This window comes from Narcine bancroftii, chromosome 5 (assembly GCF_036971445.1).
Source record: "Narcine bancroftii isolate sNarBan1 chromosome 5, sNarBan1.hap1, whole genome shotgun sequence".
NCBI classification, from domain to species: domain Eukaryota; kingdom Metazoa; phylum Chordata; class Chondrichthyes; order Torpediniformes; family Narcinidae; genus Narcine; species Narcine bancroftii.
The window spans coordinates 123865095-123888793 of NC_091473.1; the positions used below are offsets into that span (position 1 = coordinate 123865095).

At 39.1% G+C, this 23699-nt stretch overlaps 1 protein-coding gene across 10 annotated transcripts in view; it reads right to left on the bottom strand.

The window, feature by feature from the left end:
• ptprfa (protein tyrosine phosphatase receptor type Fa) overlaps window positions 1-23699 on the bottom strand; it is a 411563-nt gene that overhangs the window by 224914 nt on the left and 162950 nt on the right. For all 10 annotated transcript variants that reach the window (XM_069938995.1, XM_069938994.1, XM_069938991.1 and 7 more), the window contains one exon: window positions 9076-9264. In XM_069938995.1, the coding sequence (XP_069795096.1) occupies window positions 9076-9264 (189 nt within the window). The remainder of the gene's footprint in view (window positions 1-9075; window positions 9265-23699) is intronic.

The window sequence follows — 23699 nt, forward strand, 5'->3', positions numbered from 1 at the left end:
GGAATATAAATTGCTGTGCTTTCTTCGTTTACCTTTCCGATAGGTAAGATTGCAGCTGTTGTTTTGTAGTCTTCAGAGCTGTTGCTGTGGTCATTGTTAAGGTTGCTATCTCTCTTTCTGCTAGCACTTTGATCTCGGCTGAGTGCTTATCACAATTTTGAGTCCATCTGCATTTCACTGTTGCTTTAATTGGACATCTCGCTTTGATATCTCCCTTTTTCTTGGAACAATGGCATTTGGAATTTTTGAAGAAACAGTTTTCTGGGTGATGGTTGTATTTCCTACAACGGAAGACTTGGCGATAAAACCTCCTGACTAGAAGGTCTTGTTGGCCCACATCTAAATTTTTTCTGCCATTTCCGAGCTGCAGGCAGTTCTATAAGCGATCTCAAGAGTTTCCTTGTTATCCATTGCCAGTAATTTCTGCTTTGCCTGATGATCTGCCAACCTCATCACCAATCGGTCTCAAAGTGCTTGGGTCAGAAACTGCTCGAAGTGACAGTGCTTGGACAGTTTACGCAACGCTGCCAGGTATCCACTTACTGTCTCCTCTGGCATTTGTTTCCTTTCATAGAATCGTTGTCTTTCTGCCATAACCGGTGGACTAGGGCTTAAGTGGTCACCCCAGTGCTATGTATAACTCAATGTATGTCTTCATCCCTGGGTCTTCCGGGGACAGCAAAGTTTTAAGGAGATCGAATGTTTTTCTGCCCATTATACCAGTACTGAGGAATAGGGTACGTTTTTGGTTTAACATGGCTTCAATAATATGGGCTATGCAGTAGTGGTTAAACCACTCTACGTAATTAACCCAATTTTCATCTGCTTTGTTGAACTCTCCGAATGTTCACTCCGCCATCTTGGCGCGCTTTTGCTTTGATTTTTTTTGGCGGGAATGTGGAGCTCGTTATGGAGTCAACTTTTACCTTTATCCTTTTGCTTCCTTTCCCCGCCCGGTTGGTGCATGGAGCACGCATAGGATTCATTTTGATCCTCAGCATCCTTGTTGTGTAGGCACTTGCACAATGAGGACTCAGAGACGTGGTGCTTTTCTCATTCTTTAATACCATCAGACTAACATGGCTACTGACATACAGAGCGATATATATATATATATATATATATATATATATATATATATAAGAGGGGTGACATCATGACGTGGGCATCAAGATGTACAGCAGGGCAGGCTTATACACAACAATGGGAGATGCTCTTATCAAGATCAGAAACGGCTGCAGATGATAACAACATAACACAATCTTCTCTTCCCTCTGTGGGCTCTATATATATATATATATATTTCCCAAGAAAGGCAACCAAAATACTGAAGGAGAGCAAATTTATTGTTAGAGTACATATATCACATCACATAATGATTATTTTTCCTGCGAGCTGGGCACAATTTCTAAAAAGACCCAACACACCCCAGAATCATGTTTTTCTCCTTCCTCCCATTGGGGAAAAGGTTTAAGAGTGTGTGGTCATGCTCTAACTGGCTGAAAGACTATTTTTTCTGGCAGCCATCAGGGGCCTGAATAAATGCCTCAACAGTGTTATCAAGCTGGCCTTGCCTGGTATTAATTCATCTTCCTTTCATTGTAATCATATACTTAAAAAAAAAATTAGACATACAGAACGGTAATAGGCCATTGCGGCCCTTGAGTACGTGCCATCCAATTACACCCTATTAATTAAGACCCCCGGTACGTTTTGAATGGTGGGAGGAAACTGGAGCCCCTGGGGAAAGCCCATACAGACACAGGGAGAATGTACAAACTTCTTACAGACAGCACGAGATTCGAACCCTGGTTCCGATCACTGGTGCTGTAACGGCATTGAGCTAACCACTACTTCAACCGTGCTGCCCAAATTTACTCTGTAAATTATACTCTTTACACAGCTATACAAAATGTTTCTAATAATCAGTTAGTCTGTTCTCAGAAGAATACCTTTCATTGCACTATGTATTTTGTGACAAATTCATAAACTTACCCACTCCAATGCTCCATTACCACACTCTCTGCAACTTAAAACTACCTTGGTTCATCAGTTTTCCAGTTCAGATGAAGTATCTTCAGCCTGAAACGGTAACTCTCTTTCTATGCACAGATGCTGCCTGACCTGCTCAATATTTTTAAAAAATGTATTATCATTCCAATTTGCAAAAGCTTTACAAAGGGAATGGAGTCTTACAAGGTGTCTCAATCTGACAGTCATTAGCCATGATACAGAAAGCAAATATTCAGAGTTTTTGCATAAATTTTGTAAGGTCAAGTATTAGAAGGAAAAATCTAGGGTGGAATTTCAAATTTTGCAGATGCCACAATACCTGGAAGTGGAGTAAGAGATTTCTGAGAGTAATCATTGCCTATGATCACTAGATTGTATTACAAGTTTTTTTTATCATTGACATTGAGAGCTACAGAGGTACTTGTTTGAATTTGAGGTTTACCTAACAAACAAACTCAAGTGCCTGCACTACTCACAATGCCAATTTCAGAAACCTGAGATCAGGTTGTTTCTGCTGAGATTTAACACTTTATAATGCGGAAGTCAAGAATAGTTTTACAAGCAAAATTGGGAACTTCTTTTTTGACAAAAGGTTTTGATTACAATGCATAGTTTGATAAGTGCTGGAATTAATAGAAGGTACTTGTGCCTTTATGGGCAACTTCTTGGAAACTTCTTTTTGAGAAGTACCTTGTTGAAACTATCCATGTGTGGTAACTGGATCCCAGTCTGGATTGTTGTACAGATACCTGAAATTTGTTTGTCAGAGAGTGATGTAATGCTCTGCCTCTGCCTTCCAAAACAAAATTCCTAATCTTTTAAATAATTCCATTTGAGCTTCAACACTTTCTGTGAGTGATCAGTACCAGTGATTTCAGACCAATGTAATACTACATCACTGAATCCTTTGGGCGACATGGACACCGGGAAAACAAGGATAGGGGGCTGAATGTGTCAAAATAAAAGTTTGTCCTTCTTAATTCATGTTAACTTGCATATAACATTAGCAAAATTTGTTAACACCATGTTAATGCAATTTTCATCTGCTGGCCAGTTCTGGGTAATGAATTTCACAGCTGTTTTACTTGACCAGTGAAAATGGAACCATTAACTTGGTTGCAAAGCATAATTATGGTGAATATCATGGGCACTGCACACATGCAAACATCTGATCCAAATAAAGCACGAGAACCACATATACATTTGTGTGGATGCATACTTGGTACATGAAGGGCTTTTGAGACACAACCACTTGCAAGGCATTACCATTTTTATTTTCAATTCTTACTCACCAATCTATAAAGTACAGCTATCAACAAATAATTTATTTAAAGCTTCAAGGAGATGAACAAAATCTTACCACTACTTATTTATGATCTAGTTCCAATCCCAAAGCAAATTGAATATTTTGCTTTCAAGTAATTTCAGGAGATAAAATGAGCCAATACACATGAAGCATTGACCTTTTGAGTTCTGACAAGAGTTATAGCAAGGAAACAGCCCTTTGGTTCAACTCGTTATAAATGGTACCACACACATTTACCCTGTAACAGCATTTTAAATGCTGACTAATATGTACTGTGGTGGAAGCGTTCTAGGAGCCGTAGGTGGTGCCGGTAGAGGACCCATGATTCGGAGCCGAACAGGAGTGTGGGTATGACAACGGCTCTGTATACGCTAATCTTTGTGAGGTTTTTCAGTTGGTTGTTTTTCCAGACTCTTTTGTGTAGTCTTCCAAAGGAGCGTTGTCTCCGCTCCATCCTCAACATCCATTGGAGCGCTTACATCCCTAACGTCGAAGTACTCGAGATGGCAGAGGTCGACAGCATCGAGTCCACGCTGCTGAAGATCCAGCTGCGCTGGATGGGTCACGTCTCCAGAATGGAGGACCATCGCCTTCCCAAGATCGTGTTATATGGCGAGCTCTCCACTGGCCACCGTGACAGAGGTGCACCAAAGAAAAGGTACAAGGACTGCCTAAAGAAATCTCTTGGTGCCTGCCACATTGACCACCGCCAGTGGGCTGATAACGCCTCAAACCGTGCATCTTGGCGCCTCACAGTTTGGCGGGCAGCAACCTCCTTTGAAGAAGACCGCAGAGCCCACCTCACTGACAAAAGGCAAAGGAGGAAAAACCCAACACCCAACCCCAACCCACCAATTTTCCCCTGCAACCGCTGCAATCGTGTCTGCCTGTCCCGCATCGGACTTGTCAGCCACAAACGAGCCTGCACCTGACGTGGACTTTTTTACCCCCTCCATAAATCTTCGTCCGCGAAGCCAAGCCAAAGAAAGAATATGTACTGTAAATCAATTATTTTCTGCTATTCAAATTTCAAAACAAATTGTAAGATATTATCAGCAATGAAATGAAAATGACAGCTTGTTTAACTTGTTTATGATGTTGCTCTATTGGTTTCTCTAAAATTTCATGAAATATTAGCATTTAAAATTTTAGATGAGTGCCCAGTGTCACAATTGCAGATGTTATATGTTTCTTTGCCAATGGTGAATTCCAATGTAAATTTCCCTCCTGGTCCTTGAAAAGCAATTATGTCAGGCAATCACATTTCAAAGCATGGCTTATAGGAACAGCAAAACGATGCTAGAATTTGAACTGTCAGATGAATCTCATTAACAATTTAATCTATGGAATTTAAGATTGCATACTTTGCTATCAGTGATGTTATTCCTTCAGTTCATAAATAATGACTGCTCAGACACAGGATATCAGATTTCATTTTCTATTTTTCTACAATAACTGACTTTCATAATGAGCACATAAATTAATTTTAATTATTTTTCCAATATACAAAATATAACTGTTACAATTTACTCTCAAGCTTACAATCTGCAATACAAAATATAGTGATAGCAATATGACAAATATTTTGAAAGTAAGTAGAACTATTAACATCAATCACACTACTTACTTTAGTTCCAATCTCTGGCATTTACAAGGATGCTCAAAGTCTGTTCGTGCAATTGGGTAAGAACATCTTCCTCTCAAGAAAACAGCAACAACTAATCTTGAAACACAAACTTTCAAATTAGGACTGCTTCAAAAACTTCCTTCAGAGAAAACTGAACTGTTCTTCAGCAGCTTTTCTATTTAACTCTTTGGAGCGATATACCAAATACTCAGGTATCATACCTCAGATTTATGTACAATTGACAGCATGCTTCTATAAACTTCAAATGCAGTTATCACTTTGCTTGCAAAGGCCTAAATTCACATCAAAATACTAAATATCTAGTAGTTATCCTTTTGTAGATTTAGACCTTTCAATAAGATAATGATAGGTACATTTTCAAACTGAAGTTCCACTATTCTAGGTTTCTTGTACAATTTGAAATGTTTTTTTTTGCTCGGGGTTGGTTTTGCAACTTTTGGTTGGGCTGAACAATGGTGTTATTCTCACATATTTTTATTCCTATTTCCTTTACATGCATATCAGCAGTTTCCTCCACACTATCAGCAATGGAATAGATGACCCTAGTAGGAAGCCTCCAGTATTGGTTGCTGCTTTAGAGCCTCTACACCTCATTTCCTTGTAACTATGTGAATACAAAGATTTTACTTGCTCAAGGATACAAATCTCAGTTTGTCTGTTTGATCCCTGCAATCTCTGTAAAATATTTTTAGCCCCTTTCACACTTGCATCCCAGTAAATTGGCCATTCAGTGCCCCGGGATAGGATTGGGGGTTTGGCGTTTCACACAAGACTACTCCAAACTGGGACACTGAACGCTTTCACACTTGCAAGGGTTTATCCCCGGCGTTTGGTCTGTTCTACCTTTAATAGGAAGAACCTGCCATGCAATTTCAGTTTCACACTTGCTTGATCTCAACACTGGCGTCTGCAGACGCTGGGGATTGTACTAGGGGTAGAGGCTGGCAATCCCCGGTGTGAGATGAGATCATCTGACACAGACATTGAGCAGATTTTGCTTTCACACTTGCCGATTGGTGTTTGATTCCTGGGATCACTGGCAAGTGTGAAAGGGGCTATAAATCTACTCCACCAAGCCTTCATAATTTTAAATATTATTGAATTAGTACAATCATATTTTTTCATACAAAAATCACCCTTTTTCATGTTTCTTTATGTTGATAGCTGGTGATTTTTTATTGGCTTTGGGAGAGGCAAAACAATGCCAGGAAATTCACAATGAATTTTAAATCTTTAGAAAAGGAACAGGACATCTCAAGTTAGCAATGAATGTCTTTCCTTGAAGGTAACTGGATAAATAGAGAAGGTAGTTATGAAGCTATTTTGAGCTCAGGCAAGATTAAGAGAAAAAATACCATAGTTATAGAGCACAATGGATAGGCAACAGCTAAATTGTATCAGTCAACATACCACAAGAATTTAGGAACAACAGTTGAGAGGGTCCATAAATCTATAACAATGTGTCAGGTCTGAAGTATTGTAGAGAGGAAGAGAGATTAGGCTGAATTGTTTTTTGTTTGCAACAAAAGGGGCTTAACTAAGATTATTACAATGATGAAAGATCTCGACAAGGTGAATAAGAAGGATTTATTTCCCGAGGAGTAGAGGTCAATAATTAGGAAATAGTCTTATGCTGTTGATTGAATAATGGATTCAAGTGGAACTCAGAAAAAAGAAATTCACCCCAAGAGTACAACATTTAAAAAAATGAAGGATCAGACTCTCACTGCATTTACAAGATGTCTAGATAATCACTTGCACAACTGTAATCTAAACACTAATGGACATGAAGTAAAGTAATTTAAATCATTTCCCAAATATGGGGTGGCACGGTCAGCGTAGTGGTTAGCGGAAAATGCTATTACAGTGTCCGTGACCCGGATTTGAATCCAGTGTTGTCTGAAAGGAGTTTGTGTGTTCTCCCCATGTCTGTGCGTGTTCTCGCCAGGTATCCTCCCACCCTTCAAAATGTGCAAGAGTTGTAGGTTGATTGCTGTATTTGGGCAGCATGTGCTCATGAGCTGGAAAGGTCTGTTACCATTTTGAACATCTAATTTCCTTGAAATTAAAAATTTATCCCGGCTTTAATCAAAGTATTTACATGTGCAGTGGACAGATGTAGGCAAAATTTAGAATGCTCTTTTCAATTTCCAATCAATCTGCCAAATGATACTCAATTCAATTCAGATTATCCTCTTTTCAAAATAATTCAACTTCCATTTTTCATCTAATTTTCTTTTATTCTCCCTAATAAAATTTTATATCTATTCATGACTTTGTGAACATCAATACATCTGATATTCATGCTTTACTAATATCCATTGTTTTTATATTTTTATCAGATATGTCAAGTCTGGTGTACTGGGTGTTTCTAAATAATTTCTCCATCACTCTCTATTTATTAATTTCAGCAATAATTAAAGATGCTGAAATGACTACCATTATTTTGTTCCTCTTCTTGAAAATGGACATAACAGTAGCTGCTTTCAGATCTCAAGCACATATTTATAAGGAAAAGATAAATGAAATTCCTTTCCTATGAGGTATCATCCCATATTTAATTCTTGTCTTTTTTATGAATTTATCAAATACTTTACTGCTACATTTTAAACTTAGTATTTACCTCTTTAACCCCGTTTTGTATACTTTAATGTCTCCTGACCTTCAATGTTGCCATTAGACTCCATGTCTTTTTAATTCTACTTATTTTCTAAAGAATTTATCAATTTTGAAGGTTAATTAATTTTTTAAGATTGGATTCATGCCATATAGTTTGGAAACTTTGAATCAAACTGAATATCAGAAGCTGGGTAAAACTTCTATGAAACCAAGCAAAGAACCATACACAATTCTAGCCTGTATTATGGAAAGGAAACAGGAGCATTGGAGAAGGTACAAAAAAGATTCAAAAGGATAACACTGAAACTGAGTGGATATATCTGGAAAGACTGATGATCCTTTCTCTAGAAAAGAGACGGTTGAGGGATTTATGTAATTGAGAGTGACACTATCAAAATCTGACATCATTTGATCAATGTAGAGAAATTGAGGTCATAAATATAAGGACAATTACTAACAAATCCAATACACCAAGTCAGGAAAAAACACCTATTGAAGCAAGAATTGGAACTGCTCTATCACAAGGAGTAGCTAAGGCAAATAGTGAAGCAGCATTTAAGGGAAGCCTGAGACAGGCATTTGATGAAGGCTAGAACAGAAGGATATGTTGATAGGATTGTGAAGTATGGCAGAAGGACAATTGTGTGGACCATAGATGCTGACAAAAACCAGCTGGGCTTTTCACAATGTCACTCAATGTCATTTTCCAAATTACTTTACATTGCTTTTTTACAGTTCTCTCTTACAATATTACTTCAGGTAGCTTACTCTTATGTCCTTTCTAAAGCCTGTATTATTCTACAAAATTCACAAAAATATTATGGACTGCTTACCAGTAAATTGCAGCTTTTATTGATAAAAATACATACCCTCATGTACACTATGTCATGCTAGGAATTGTGCAATCTCAAAGTCTTGGCCATGTCAACCTATACACATATTCTCCCTATTAGGGGCATTTAGACAGTGAAGTGTCTAAATTCCAACATGGAGAGAGCTTACTCATTACATGGGCATAGATTTCTCAGCAACTTGCATATGAATTTAAATATGTTAGAATTTCCCATTGATTCCCAAAATTGAACACAAGACTTGATTCATCTGTTACCTTCCACTTTCTATTGATATAGTAAAGCTGCATAATTTGCAAAATACATATAAATACCAAATGGATAAACAGACTCAATTAATTCACTACTCTTACCACCATGCATCAGCTAGACAGGAGACAAACAAAATTCACAATTCCAATGTACAAGAAATCAAATGAATGCAACATTGTATATGTTTAAACAGTCTGCCCGGTAAAACAGTCAAGTCCTATGGGCTGTAACAATGGTTATTACCTCTTTTTAAAATCATAATATACTAATGATTTGAATATTAAACATATTTATTGGAAATAATATGCCAATGCAGCAGTTGATAAAACACTAACCTCCAAATGACCAAACTGCATAACAGAGATCTGATAATAAAAAAAACCTACCTGATCTGAGCTGCTTAATTCGTCCATTGCTATTACTTGTGTCCACTGGTAAGAAGTCCTTGAACCATGTTATTTCTGGATCTGGGTTTCCACTGGCAGCACAGAGCATAGTAGCTGTCCGGGTCCGCTCCACCACCTTAAGCTGTGGGCCCATATCGATAGTGGGGAATCCATGAGGCAGCTGTTCCTCTGTTAAAATACAAGTGACATTCTACATTAAGGTTAATTTCAGGAACCAATGAAAGGCGATTTTTTTTTTGCAACGTCGCCTTTTTTTTCCCATCCTAGAGTCATTGAGCTATACAGCACAGAATAAGGCTCTAAGAACAAGGCCCACTGCATGTCTATCCATGCGAATCCTACTTGCCTGCTTTAATAAAATATTTCCTTACATCTTGCTCATTGAAGTATCTGTCTTTTAAGTACTGTTTCTGTCTCCATGCATCCTGTGCATATATTAATCACGAATATTACTCTTAAACTCTGCCTCTTCCCTTCTCAAATATTGTGCTTTCTCCTCCCTATTCATCACTGCTCTGCCACCTTCTAGCTTATTACTCTGTTGGTATTTCATTCTTAGTAAGTCACTGAATAACTTTCCTTTAAACTTTTCTGGGTGCTCTCTAAAATAATACAAGTCACCGTTCAATTGCTCTAACCTCTTCTCCCTCTTATTATCTGAGCTTGCCCAAGTAGACCAATCACACCAATCAAATCATTCCACTTGCGCACACCCTATGAATCCTGTGGATTGTCAGGTGAACATTTTCTCAGATTCTCTCTGCAATTCGCCTGGAAACAGCTTCATCTCAAGGAAATCCTTTCTACATAACCTCTTATTGCCCTCACTTTCAATGAAACGGCACGTGGATTGGAGCATCCATCCATGTAGCATGGTCTCTGTGCCTGCCTACTAGGTGACCTGCTGAGTTTCTCCAGTACTTTTGAGTATTGCACTACAATTTTAGCGTCTGCATACTTCCCTGTTTAACCACACTTTACAATGTCTTTTTCTGTCCTTAATTTCATGTAAAGGTATCTTCAGCCACCAAATGTTTGGCTAGCTTTACTCCAGAATATTCACATAACTGTTCATTTTCTCAACTATCCCATTTTCTGGAGGTTTTGCTCTAAAAAAGAAAACTCCCAGCCATCTTCAATCTTTAAGATAAAGAATACAAATATGAATGTATTCATTTTACAATTAGTTCAGTTACTTTTAGAGTCAATGAATATTTCAAAATAACTTCATTATATGCACAACAGGTGCTATGAAAATTGCAGGAAATTAAAAATCAGGGTTGGAAAAGGCATTGCAATAATAATAATTTCTGAAAGCATAATTTCATAATGATCATTATATTCTACAACAATTAAATTGATTCATTCTTTTTAAGGAATATTTTTCTTTTGCATTTGACTCTTTTAGATATAAAACAACAGCTTTTCACTTAGTTATTAAGTTTTTGCATATGGGTGAAATTGCAAGGGATGCCTTGGACCACTTTCTTGAAAAGTTGCAACCCTCTATTGATGGTATTCTCATAATGTTGTTGGGCAAGGAGTTTCAGAATTAGGAAGAAGCAAAAATGAAGAAAAGGTGTTATATTCACAAGTAATTTTGAGGGGAACCTTCAAGTGCTGGTAATTGCTGAGGTGGATATGCATTACCTGCTATTCAGTTTTTCCACATTAGACATAGTCATAAAGAAGGAAATGATCCTTGAGAGCCTCATGATGCTTGAAATTCAGATGGTGTACATTTATGAAAAAATCTAAAATAGTTGCACAAGATGTACATCTTCTGGAATGAATCTTGATGTCTGTTTGAATGGCTGTATTGTGGAGGGTTGTGGCTGTCACATAACACCACTGCCCATTACCTGGTCAGAACACACACCCCCTACCAATCAAGCTTTGGCTCCACTCCACCCATCAGTACACACCTGACCATTGTCTCCTTTAAGTACCCTTGTACTTGGTCTTGGGCCATTGGCCTTTGTAATCAATTAGACCTAGCTCGCACTGAGCCATTGGTTCCCTGTCAATTACCTGGGTTAGACTCCCCAGCCCTCACTACTATAAAGGGTGCCATGTGCACTTTCCTCTTCCACTTTGCCATCTCCGTGGGACTGCCCTGCTTCACTCCAGGCCAGGTTCCGTGGAATGGCAATGGAGAAATTGTTTGGTAAGCTGTGCACTGGTAAAGGGTTGGGAGTGTCTTAGTTAGTGTCCTGAGTAACATAGAGCCATGACTACATGAGGTCAAGGGGTGATTATCCTCCACTGCATTAAATGCATGTGTCACTATACGAGAAAATTTTTATGTTGAAAGACACACACAATTAATAGCAGGTGTGGGAAAGTAGAACCGGCAATTTATAGCGAGGTGGAAATATTAGTGAGCATGGGAATATATTAGCGGCATTGAAATAATGCACACAATTAATAGTGGCTGTGGGAAAGACACACTGGCAATTTATAGTGAGCATGGGAATATTATAGTGAGTATGAAAATGCAATAGTAGCAATGAAAGAATGGGCACAATTTATAGCGGGAATGGGAAATTTTGATTTTGGGAATATCTCTTGGTACTGAATGCCCTGGTATTCCAATAAACAGGCCATTCTCTAGGGCACTGCTCCTTATCAATGGTAATTGCTCAGACCCATCCCTGAGGGAGGAGATTAACATATCAACTGTCTTGGATTTGAGACATTAGAATTAAAATCCTGTTTAACTCTGAAACCTGTTTTCGATATATTTAACTGATTCCCTCTCCAAAGCTTGTTAATGTGTTGCAGCAGGATATTATCTATATAATGGGCGATTGACACTCTGGGGGAAGTTGACTGGGTGTTAATTGCAGGAGATTGCAGTGCTTTGTCTCATGTTCCATTTAAATGCAAATTGCTTTTGCCAATCAGTATATGGAATTCTACACCTGCGTGTTGCACAAAACTACTTTTGCACAATTTATGATTTTTTGCATGTGCACATATGAGTGAAAATATGATACTCTTGTTCATTGTCATGTGTCCCTCATCCACATGAATCTTCTGCGTATAAAGTCATTTACTGTCAGACTGTGTTCAGAGTCTGCTTTTGAGACCCATCGAATCTGTTTGTTCACTCACAACCATTGCAAAACTTGATCAGATCAGTTCTGTTTAATCCAGAATCATGCCTGTTTTTCAGAATATGCTGTCTTAAAAAAGGCTGAAATCTCGAAGCTGATGCATTGCAAATTGTGCACAACCATGATATTGGTCTGGGGAATCCTGGATCATTGGCTTATATTACAAGATGTCTGTTCTTAGTTATTAAGACAGTTGTGATGGAATCTTTCAAGTAACACAATAAAAATAGTTTGCAACAATGAATACATAATTATGAGTACCATTGCAGTATTTCAAAGAAAATGGCAAAACAATATTTTGATTTGGAATGAACAGGTCTTGCTAATAATCAGTTAATGGTGTCCAGTATACTGAAGATTATATAGTCAATGAAACTAAAACTATGTAGACATGACCTTGAATATAGATGTAATATCAAAATTTTAAGTACCCAGCTCTTGCATAAATAAATTGAATATTCCGATATTATCAGAGCCATTAAATGAGGAAAAACAAGAAACAAAACAATGTTCAGTCTAAAGCCTTTATAATTTGCTCCTATTATTTATGTTACCATGACTACCTTTTATGGATTTACCACAACACCCAGTTAACCTACTTTACACCAAATATCTGAATTTCAAATGTAGATCAATGCGTGAAACTTAAGCCCCTTTCATGCTGGCACTTTAACCCAGTAAATAACTGCCAATTTAATGGTTAGCATGCCAGTGTGAAAGCCCATGATCCAGCACATAGGGGCCAAATCGTCCTGGGGATGAACTGCCTAGGGAGGTAGTATCATCGCCAATTTGTTTTGAATTGGCATACTGGTTCGCCCAGAGTGAACGAGACAGGGAATATGCAGAACTTCACTGCTGGAGGATAGAGGCCCCTTTACTCTGCAATGTCGGCTGGTGAGTGTGAATGGGCACAAAGAACCGGTTTACATTGGTCCAGTGTGAACGGCCCTACTGGTATTTTAAAACAGTTTGTTCAACTGCCAGTTTAGCGGTTTGCCAATGTGAAAGGGGTTATTATGTAGATGATGTAGCTACTTTATAAATTAAAGTATACATTCAACCAAATGTATGCCCTTGGCAGAAAATATGAATACAGGGAGTTCAAAGCCAGGACACTTGTGGATACCAGTGGACAGTTCCCTTGAATTATATGACAGGAATGGTTAGGTCACAAGCTTCACCATAAAAGCTAATTATCCTCCAGTCCTCATCTTTCATCACTATTTTGCTAACAAACCTGGTACCAGCAATTAAATCCAAGCCACCCACAAAAGAAGCCTAGTTTGACTTCTTAAGATGGAACCAAAAAACCTTAACAATAATAAAGTACCATGGCAATGAACAACACTCGTTGACTCACCTCAGTTCTTCTCCAGTCCCACCCCCCTAAGGGTGTCGAATAGGCCAATAGCACACAAATTATTTCAACAAATCCTATTATCTTCCAATTGAGATTAGGTTTTAGTAAGACAATCTTTACTGTATATACAATCAAAGTGTGTCAAATTCTTTTCCTTCAACCACTCCAAATTCAATCAATTCTCAATAACAATGTTTTCCCTGTGAAAACCTTAAAAAAACAAATGACTGGATTTTTAACATGTTAAAATTCAATCATCGGTTCAAAACAGCCATCCAACAGAAAAATGTGTCATTCGGTAACTGAAGCGGGAAGGTTATGAGTATACTCCCAAGCTTCCTCCACTGAACTAAACCATTTCTTTCCCCTGTTTGGAAGAGAGATGTGAAGTCTTGCTGGAAACAGCAGTGAAAGCTTGCACCCATGCTTGAACAGCTCCAACATAACTTCTCTGTAGACTGCCTGCTGGTTTACAACTTCGGGAGAGTAATCTTCAACAATTGTAAATTGTTTGCCTTGATATTGCAGTATACCTTTCTGACAGGCTTCATGAATCAGCAGTTCTTTTGTTTGATAGTGATTTGGGTGTATAACCACTAAACATGGTTTTTGCCCCGGTTTAGGCTTGGTCAAAATTTTTTTTATTACTGAATTCCTTGGCAGCCCTCTTCAATACAATGGAAGGGAATGCTTCTTCTTTGTCTTTGGTTCAGAGTCGTGCTATCTCTTTTGCCTCTCTTTTGGTGAGGCATGTGATTTTTACTTAAATAAAAGGATGCTGCCCTGCCTACTCATGGTCAATGGTTGCGTGACATCATATCCTGTTTGAATATGGAAAAGATTTGTTTTTCAGTTAATAATTCAGATATAAGATTTCAGACGTCATGGGGGCCATTCATGACTCACTTTCTAACTTTATAATTTCATTTCAATGTAATTAAATTGTCTGACTCGTATCTTTTCCAATTTTTTCACATTTTTTTTAAACTTTCATTTTTCTTTTAATATTAATCACAGATAGCATCTGGGCAATGCTGTTAGGCAGGGGTTTGGAGTTTTTCTCCTTTTTACTATATTCTTTTCTCTTTTTTGTTATTAGTTGTTTTTATATATACCTTGAATACGAATTATAGATGTTATGTTTTTGTTATACTGAATGTTTTATCAATTTTGTATAATTATCCATATAATTTTACTGAATAAGTTCTGTATTAGAAATCAATTTAAAAAAAAGAAATAAGTCTACTTTAACAATTGATGATCACTGACACGAGACATGCATAATATCCTACCTACTTCTGGAAAACCTACAGCAAACAATTGCAATGCAGATTAGGAATGTACTCCTTGCATTAACACTTTTAAATTTTACCTGTAACTGTCATTGGAGGTGGCTGAGTTATCTTCTAAACTAATTAATACTAACATAGTTTGTACGTTGGTCTTTTCTTCATCAGAATGTAGAACCAGTGAAAGAAACCTCATTTTTTGGTGTTCTTCAAAAGACTCATTGTCAATTATTTCGTTCCAGGTTTAAGAGGCGGTGAAGTATCCAGAGAAAGCAGAAATCAACTGCAATGCCAAGAGTTAAAAAGTGAACATTTGTAAGAAAGGAATAAAGCAAAATTAAAGATTACAAATGAGCCTTTAGGTAAAGCACAATGGGAGAGAGAGAGAATACATCTGCTCTGTGATTAGACATGATGAGTATTTAATGCAATCAAGAGACAAACTGGATTAAACAGGTGTTCTTCTTTGAATTCCTTTTGTTTGGAGTATCACCTACTCCAGTTTTCTGGGCTCTCAAAAAGACACAGAGTCATGCAACTCTGAAAGGGGTCTTTCGGCTCACCAAGTCAGTGCCAACCATTGAGCACGCATTTGCAACAATCCAATACTAATTCTTTTCATTTTCCCCACGTTCTCATTATATGACCCAGGTTCTACCGTCCACCTACATTCACATGCTATAGCAATTATCTCACGTTTTGAAAGTGGGAGGACAGTGATGCACCTGGATGAAATATATGTGGTGATAGAAAGTGCAAGCTCAGAAAAAACAACACCAGAAGTTAGGACTGAGCCACGGTCACTGGTGCGGGCAAGGCAACATCCCTATGATCTGTACCAATGTGCCATACTTTTGCGGCAACTAATAGGATCACTGTTGGAACTGCACACCTTCCAAAGCTGGGTTAGATGATAGGTAATTTTAATCCTTCTCGGTCAATTAGGTGTCATTGGGTGGCATGGGCTCATGAGCCAAAAGGGGCTGTTACCATGCTGTATGTCTAAATTTAAAACAAAAATAAATTAAAATAAATTTAAAATTTAACCAGGAATTCACGGTGTTCCTAATGCATGTCCATGAGGTTCTTGATCCTCCCAAATGCTCCTCCTCTGATTTCAGCAGCCACAGTTCCAGGAGTTACTACTTTGTTGTTTCAAGAGATAGCCACTGACAATTTTCTCAATTTTGTTAATAAACTCAAGACAATGTCTGGTTTCTTGTTCAAACATGGAAATTATTAAGTCGCTGTGGATTGTCCTTAAGGGACGAATATCAGCACTGGAGTCTTTTCATGTTCATGTGAACTGTGGAAGAATACAAATACTTCAACAATTAAGGGAATATTCTAAGCTTTAGGGCAAAGTCACAAACCATAGCCTTCCAGACTTGATGCTGAATTCTACAATTTCAGATAACATACTTTGTCTGTATTAGAACTGGCCATTTCTGTTGCAGTTGTATCAGTGCTCTCTCAATTTTCTCTCTCCAATGCAGTCTAAACTGGTGGGCATGTCCCATTGATCAACATGTTGTATCTTTACACATTCCTTTGTTAGTATTCTAGCTCTTTAAATGTTCTCATTGTTTTTTTTCCCCAATTTATTCTCTTCCCATCTGTCCATCACTCCAATGATTAGATGACATCTACAATTTATACCCATGGCAACCATGGTCTCATGTAATTAGAGATACTGGTTATGAATGTTCGGACTTCTGGAAATCTGACGATGCAAATTGTCCCATATACATTTTTCAATCAGTAATAATGGAGCTGGGTGAACTCTGGATCATTGGTTGGCTGACAGGGTGATGGACAGAGCTATAAGGAGACAGACACACACAAAAGGCAAGTAGCTGAGTGACTGTTAGAAGAGGGAAGGGGAATAAAGCAGTAAGTGCAGACACCCATGTGGCCATTCCCCTCAAAAACAAGTATCCTGTTTTGGATACTGCTGGGAGGAATGATCTACCAGGGATGTCATAGTGGTAAGGTCTCTGGCTCAGTGACTAGTCCTTTGGCTCAGAAGGGAAGGGAGGAGAGGACAGCTTAAGTGATTGGTGATTCAATAGTTAGAGGGACAAACAGGAGGCTCTGCGAACAAGATTAAGACTCCTGAGTGATATGTCACCAGGGTCAGGGATGTTTCAGATCAAGAACACTGCATACTCAAGTTCAAGGGTGAGCAGCCAAATGTTGTGGTCTATGTTGGTATCAATAAATAGATAGGAAAAGGGATGAGGCTTTTAAGAGGAAATACAGGGAGTTAAGGAAGCTAAAAAGCAGGAAAGTTTTGTAATCTCAGAATTTCTGCCTGTGCCATATGTCAGCGAGGGTAGGAATAGAAAGTGGTATGCGTGGTTGAAGCGTTGGTGCAATAGGAAGGGGGTTCAGATTTTTGGATCATTGGAATCTCTATTAAAGGACAGGTTATTCCTGAAATAGGGGGGTACCAGTATCCTGGTGGGCAGGTTTTGGAAGAGTTGTTGGGATGGTTTAGTTTGGCATAAGGATAGGAGAGCAGAATGTGAAAGCAGAGAAGTAAACAGATGGTGGAAAGGTTGATGCAATGTGTTGTGAGTTTGCGAGGAAGGACAGGCAGTGGAGGGAGCATAAATGTAGTCCATTGGAGGATTTGAAATGTGTTTATTTCAATGGAAGAAGTATTGTGAAAATGGGAGAAGAATTTAAGAGCATGGATCAGTATATGGAATTATATATTTTTTTAAATTTAGAGATACAGCACGATAACAAGCCATTTTGGCCCACAATGCTGTGCCATTTACACCCAACTAACCTACACCTCTGGTACATTTCGTACAATGGGAGGAAACCAGAGCCCCCAGGGAAAATGCATGCACAAGGTACAAACTCCTTATGGACAGCACGGAATTGGAACCAAAATCCTGATCGCTGGTGCTGTAAAGGTATTGCGCTAACCACAACACCGACTGTGTTATAGTCATTAGAGATTTGGTTGATGTAAGGACAGGTTCCAATGTTTAACGTGGAGGGAGTTTCTACTGAGTCAGTGTGGGTTGAAGTCCGAAATAGGAAGGGAACAATCACTGTAGAGGCTCACAAATAGCCCTTGGGCCACAGAGGAGCAGATGGGTAGGCAGGTTTTGAAAAGATGCAGAAATAACCAGGTTGTTGTTATGGGAGACTTCAACTTCCTTAATATTGACTGGCACCTCATTACTGCAAGAGGGATAGATGGGGAAGAATTTGTCAGGTGTGTCCAAAAAGGATTCCTGACACAGTATGTGGTCCAGCTGACGAGAGAAGAGGCCATACTGGATTTAGTACAGGGTAATGAACCTGTCAGGTGACAGATCTCTCAGAAGGGGAGCAGTTCGGTGATAGAGACCACAACTCCCTGACCTTTAGCATAGGTGTGGGTCAAGGATCAGAGCAAAGTAGTAAACTGTTTAATTATGATAGGATTTGGCAAGAACCAAGGAGTGTAAATAAATTGGGAAAAGGTGTTCTCGGGGAAAAGCACAGAAGAAATGTGAAGAGGTTTAGAATCAGAATCCGAATCTATTTTCACGAACAAGTCATGAAATTCGTTGTTTTACAGCAGCATCACAGTGGAAATATTTATATAAACCACCTTACAAAAAATAAATTAAAATAGTGCACGAATAGTCAAAGTGAGGTAGTGTCTCGACTGGGCTGCCCAATAATATATTTTTTTTAAAGTCCAGCATTCACAATTCGCCCAGACTATAATAAGAATTTGAAGTTCTTGACTCTCTCCACTACTGAGTCCTTGATGAAGACTGGTTCATGTTCTCCCGAAGTCCACAATCATCTCCTTGGTTTTGCTAATGTTGGGTGCAAGGTTGTTGGTGTGACACCATTCAACAAGCTGATTATGAATGTTCTAACTTCTGGAAATCTGACTTTCTGCAAATTTTTGTCCCATATACATTTTTCAATCAGTAATAATAATGGAGCTGGATGAACTCTGGATCATTGGGTGGGCTGAGAAATTCTATAAGGACAGAATCTGATTGCAGCGGGGAAGAAGCTGTTCTTGTGCCACTGAGTGCTCATCTTCAGGCTCCTGTACCTTTGTCCCCAATGGTAGCAGAGTGAAGAGGATGTGGCCTTGGTGGTGGGTAACCATGAGGATAGAGGGCGCTTTCTTAAGACATTGCCTCTTGTAGATGGCCTTAATGGAGTGAAGACTGATGCCTGCGATGTCATAAGCCGAGTTAATAATCTTCTGGAGCTTTTTCTTGTCCTGAGTGTTGGCATCTCCATACCAGACAGTGATGCAACCATTCAGAATGCTCTTCACAGTCCACCTGTAGAAATTTTCGAGAGTCTTTGGTGACATACTGAATCTCCTCAAACACCTCACAAAGTACAGCCACTGGCAAGCCTTCCTCATGGTTGTATTGACACCGAGACTCTTGGACAGATTCTCGGAGATGTTGACACCCAGGAATTTGAAGGTTTTTAAAAAAATATTTTATTTATAATTTTCCATTCAAACTCCAACAATTGTCAATATCATTAATATCATTAACAACAATATCAACGTTATTTACATTTCGTATCTGTTAATTCATACAATCTTCTCATGGAGTTTAAATGATTCTTTTCATCCCCTTTCCTCCCCCGCAACACACAATTAATTACACTTACACACAATAACCAAAAAACTCACAACAAAGTTATGAAATTTATATTTGGGGACCTATGGGCTTGTCGCTTCACGGCAGCCAGTGCAAAGGCTGCCTACTTTTCCCACAGCTTTCCCTGGTTAGAATAGGATGGAGCTCCTCACCAATGGAGGGGCATATTAGGAGGATAGGGCAGGGTGGTCCAACACTACAATTGCTCTCCTGTGTAGTACAAGTAGGGCTGCCAGACCTTCAAAAAAGTACTGTATTGTTTCCTTAGGTTGTAGGTCATTTTGTCCAGGCGTGCACAGCTCTGCATTTCTGTGTTCCAATGTTCAATACTCAAGTAGGAGTCGGACTTCCTGGCAACTACTATGCACTTCCTGGCCACCGCCAATGCAATCATGACAAATTGAATTTGAAATTGTAAGTCTTGCATCCATTAAGTTTTCCAACAGGAAGAGCTCTGGCTCCTATGGGAATTCTTTGGGTGTGATTTTTTTTCCAGGGCTTGGCCCAATCCCACCCAAAAAATCTCCTCTTGGCACATGTCAAGGTTGCATGCACAAAAGACCGTTGCAATGGCACATCTAAAACATTAGTCTGATAATTCAGGTTCAAATCTTTCAATTTTTGTGGCGTCAGGTACAACTGGAGCAGAAAATTCTATTGCACCTGCCTGTACCATGCATTGATAACTGCAGTCATACTGATCTAACACAAATCTGACTAGCACTGTTCATCAATCATTATTCCTAAGTCCAACTCCCACCTTTGTCTCGACTTGTCAAGGCCAGGTTTGGGGCCTTGCGTTTAGAGTAAGAAATACATTCCCAAAATGAACTTCTGTGGGCTCGCCTTTCGAATCATGGTCTGTATGTCATAATTTGTTGTTTAGAAAAGATCTTATCTGAAGGTAGCAGTGAAACATCTTATTTGATAAATTATATTTATTCCTAAACTGCTCAAACGACATTAGCAGCCCCTGCTTATAACAGTCCTCTATTCACATGACGTAATTATGGTGCCAGGCATCCAGGATCTTGTTATCCACCATCAAGGGTATTATTCTATTTGGAGCTGGGGGTGTTTTTAGAGACAGCCCCATTTTGGTTCCTACATATTGGTTAATTTTGTGCCAAATGAGGATTATCTGTTTTAATACAGTGCAGCCTTTCTTTTCTGATAGCAATTTAGTGTTCCATTTATATCATGTGCAGTTCAATTTGTGCCAGGATGCACCTTCCGCCTCAAAGAGGGAGGCAATGTATCTCGACTGGGCTGCCCAATAATATATTTTTTTTAAAGTCCAGCATTCACAATTCGCCCAGACTATAATAAGAATTTGAAGTTCTTGACTCTCTCCACTACTGAGTCCTTGATGAAGACTGGTTCATGTTCTCCCGAAGTCCACAATCACCTCCTTGGTTTTGCTAATGTTGGGTGCAAGGTTGTTGGTGTGACACCATTCAACAAGCTGATCTATCTCCCTCCAGTATGTTTCCTCATTGCCATTTTTGATTCTGCCAACAACCGTGGTGTCAGCGGTAGATAACATTGGAATTATGTCTGGCCACACAGTGATGGGTGCATAGTGAGTAAAGCAGTGGGCTAAGCACGCATCTTTGAGGTGCACTTGTGTTGATTATCAGTGAGGAGACATTGATTCCAATTCGTACTGGTTGTGGTTTACCAATGAGGAAGTCAAGCATCCAGTTGCAGAGAGGCATGCAGAGCCCTTGGATTTTGAGTTTCTTGACCAGCACTAAGGGAATAATGGTGTTGAAGGCTGAGCTATAATCGTTGAAGAACAGCCATATATATGAGTTACTGTTTTTGAGGTGACCCAGAGCTGAGTGGAGTGAGTGATAATGCATCTGCTACGGAAGGATTGTGATGGACCACTTGCGCAGTGTTTTGGATAGGTTTGTCCCTCTGAGGCAGGGAAAAGATGGTAGGAACTATGGTTGCCAAAGCAGGTGAGGCAGTTAGTTAAGAGGAAGAAGGAAGTATGCACAAGATTTAGGAAGCAAAGGAGAGAAAAGGCTCATGAGAATTATAATGTAGCCAGAAAGGAACAAGAAAGGACTTGAGAGCTAGAAGGGACTACAGAAAGCATAGGCAAGTAAGATTTAGGAAAAACCCAGGCATTCCATGCATATGTGAGCAGAAGAATGAAAAGTGAAGGTAGGACCACTTCAGGATAAAGGAGGCAACATATGCCTGGTGGGGGAGGTCATAAATGAATACTTTGCTTCAGTGTTCACTAGAGAGAGGGATCTTGGTCAAGGTGAGGTAAGTTCTGAATAGAACAAGCGTACATGCTGGAGCATGTGAGATAAGGAAAGAGGAAGTACTGGATCTTCTTAAAATCATTAGGATTGACAAGTCCCCAGGACCAAACAAGATATACCCCAGGTTCCCATAGGAAGCAAGGGAAGAGATTGCTGGGGCACTGGCAATGATCTTTGCGTCCTTCCTGGATGCAGGAAAATAATGGAATATAGCAGAATGGCAAAATGTTGTTCGCTAGTTTAAAAAGGGTAATAGGGAGAATCCTGGGAATTAGAGACAAGAGAGTCTTGCATCAGTCGTGGGCAAACTATTGGAGAAAGTTCTTAGGGAAAGGATTTACGAGCATTTAGAGAAGCATAGTCTTCTCAGGGATAGTCATGGTTTTCTGAGGGGCAGATCATGCCTTAAGAGCCTAATTGAGATTTATGAAGAAATGATAAAAGAAATTGATATCGATTTTAGTAAGGCATTTAACAAGTCACCCATGGCAGACTCATTCAGAAAATTTAGAGGCTTTGCTCCCATGGAGCTTTGGCTGTGTGGGTTCAGAACTGGCACCTGCAGAAATCAGATGATTGTAGAGGATGAAACGTATCTACCTGGAGGGCAGTGATTAGTGGAGTTCCGCAGGGATCTGTTCTGGGAGTCCTGCTCTTCATGATTTTTATAAATGACCTGTACGAAGAAGTGGAGGGATGGGTCAGTAAGTCTGCAGCTGACACTAAGGTTGGAGATGTTGTGCAAGCTACAATAGGATAGAGAGAGGTCGCAGATTTGGGCTGAAAAGAGGCAAATAAAGTTCAATCTGGATAAGTATGAACATATGCTGCATTATGGAAGGTCAAACTTGAAGGCAGAGCACATGGTTAATGGCAAGATTCTCAACAGTGTGGAAGAACAGGGGGATATTGTGGTTTAAATCCATATATCTGTCAAGGATGCCACACCGGTTGATAGGGTAATTTAGTTGGCTTGGGGTATGTTGCCCTTCATTAGTCAGGGGATTAAGTTCAAGAGTCGAGATGTAATATCGCAGCTCTATAAAACTCTGGTTAGGCCACACTTGGAATTTTGCATTCATTTCTGGTCACCTCATTACAGGAAGGATGTGGAAGCTATGGAGAGGGTGTTGAGGAGAGTTAGCAGGACATTGTCTGAATTAGAGAATGTGTTTTGTGCAGCAAGATTATTAGAGCTAGAACCTTTCTCTTTGGAGTGAAGGATGAGAGGTGACTTAATAGACGTCTACAAGATAGGGTGGCAAAGATAGGGTCGACAGCCAGCATCTTTTTCCTGGGACGAGAGTAACAAACACCAGAGGACTTTTATGCAAAGTGAGGGAAGGAAAGTTTAGGAAAGAAATAGGGTATATTTTTTTTTAAGAGTTGTGGGTGCCTGGAATGCATTGTCAGGAGTGGTGGTAGAGACTCGTACACGAGGGATATTTTAGAGACACTTAGATAGGAACATGGATGAAAGAAAAATAGGGTTTGTGAGGTAAGGAAGGTATAATTTTTTGAGTAGGTTTATATAGATCAGCACAACATCGTGGGCCAAAAAGCCTCGACTGTGTTGTAACGTTCTGTGTTCACTAATGTTTAAATGCAGTGTAGTTTAATTATGGGTGATTATTTGATGAAATGAAAGAAGTGCATGTACAACAATAAATAACATGGGCTATTATAGAAAATGGACATTTCTAATTTGTGAAGAAATTAGCTTCAGTAAAATTCTCAGGAAATGAATTATTATGTAATAATAATAATATAGCTATATTCCCATTGAATAATCTATCTCTCCCCTGCACTCTCTGCAATTTAAAACAAACCTTTGTAGAAAGACTTCAACTTAGAATGTTAACATTGTTTTTTCTTTCCACAGCTACAGCTCAGTCTGAAAG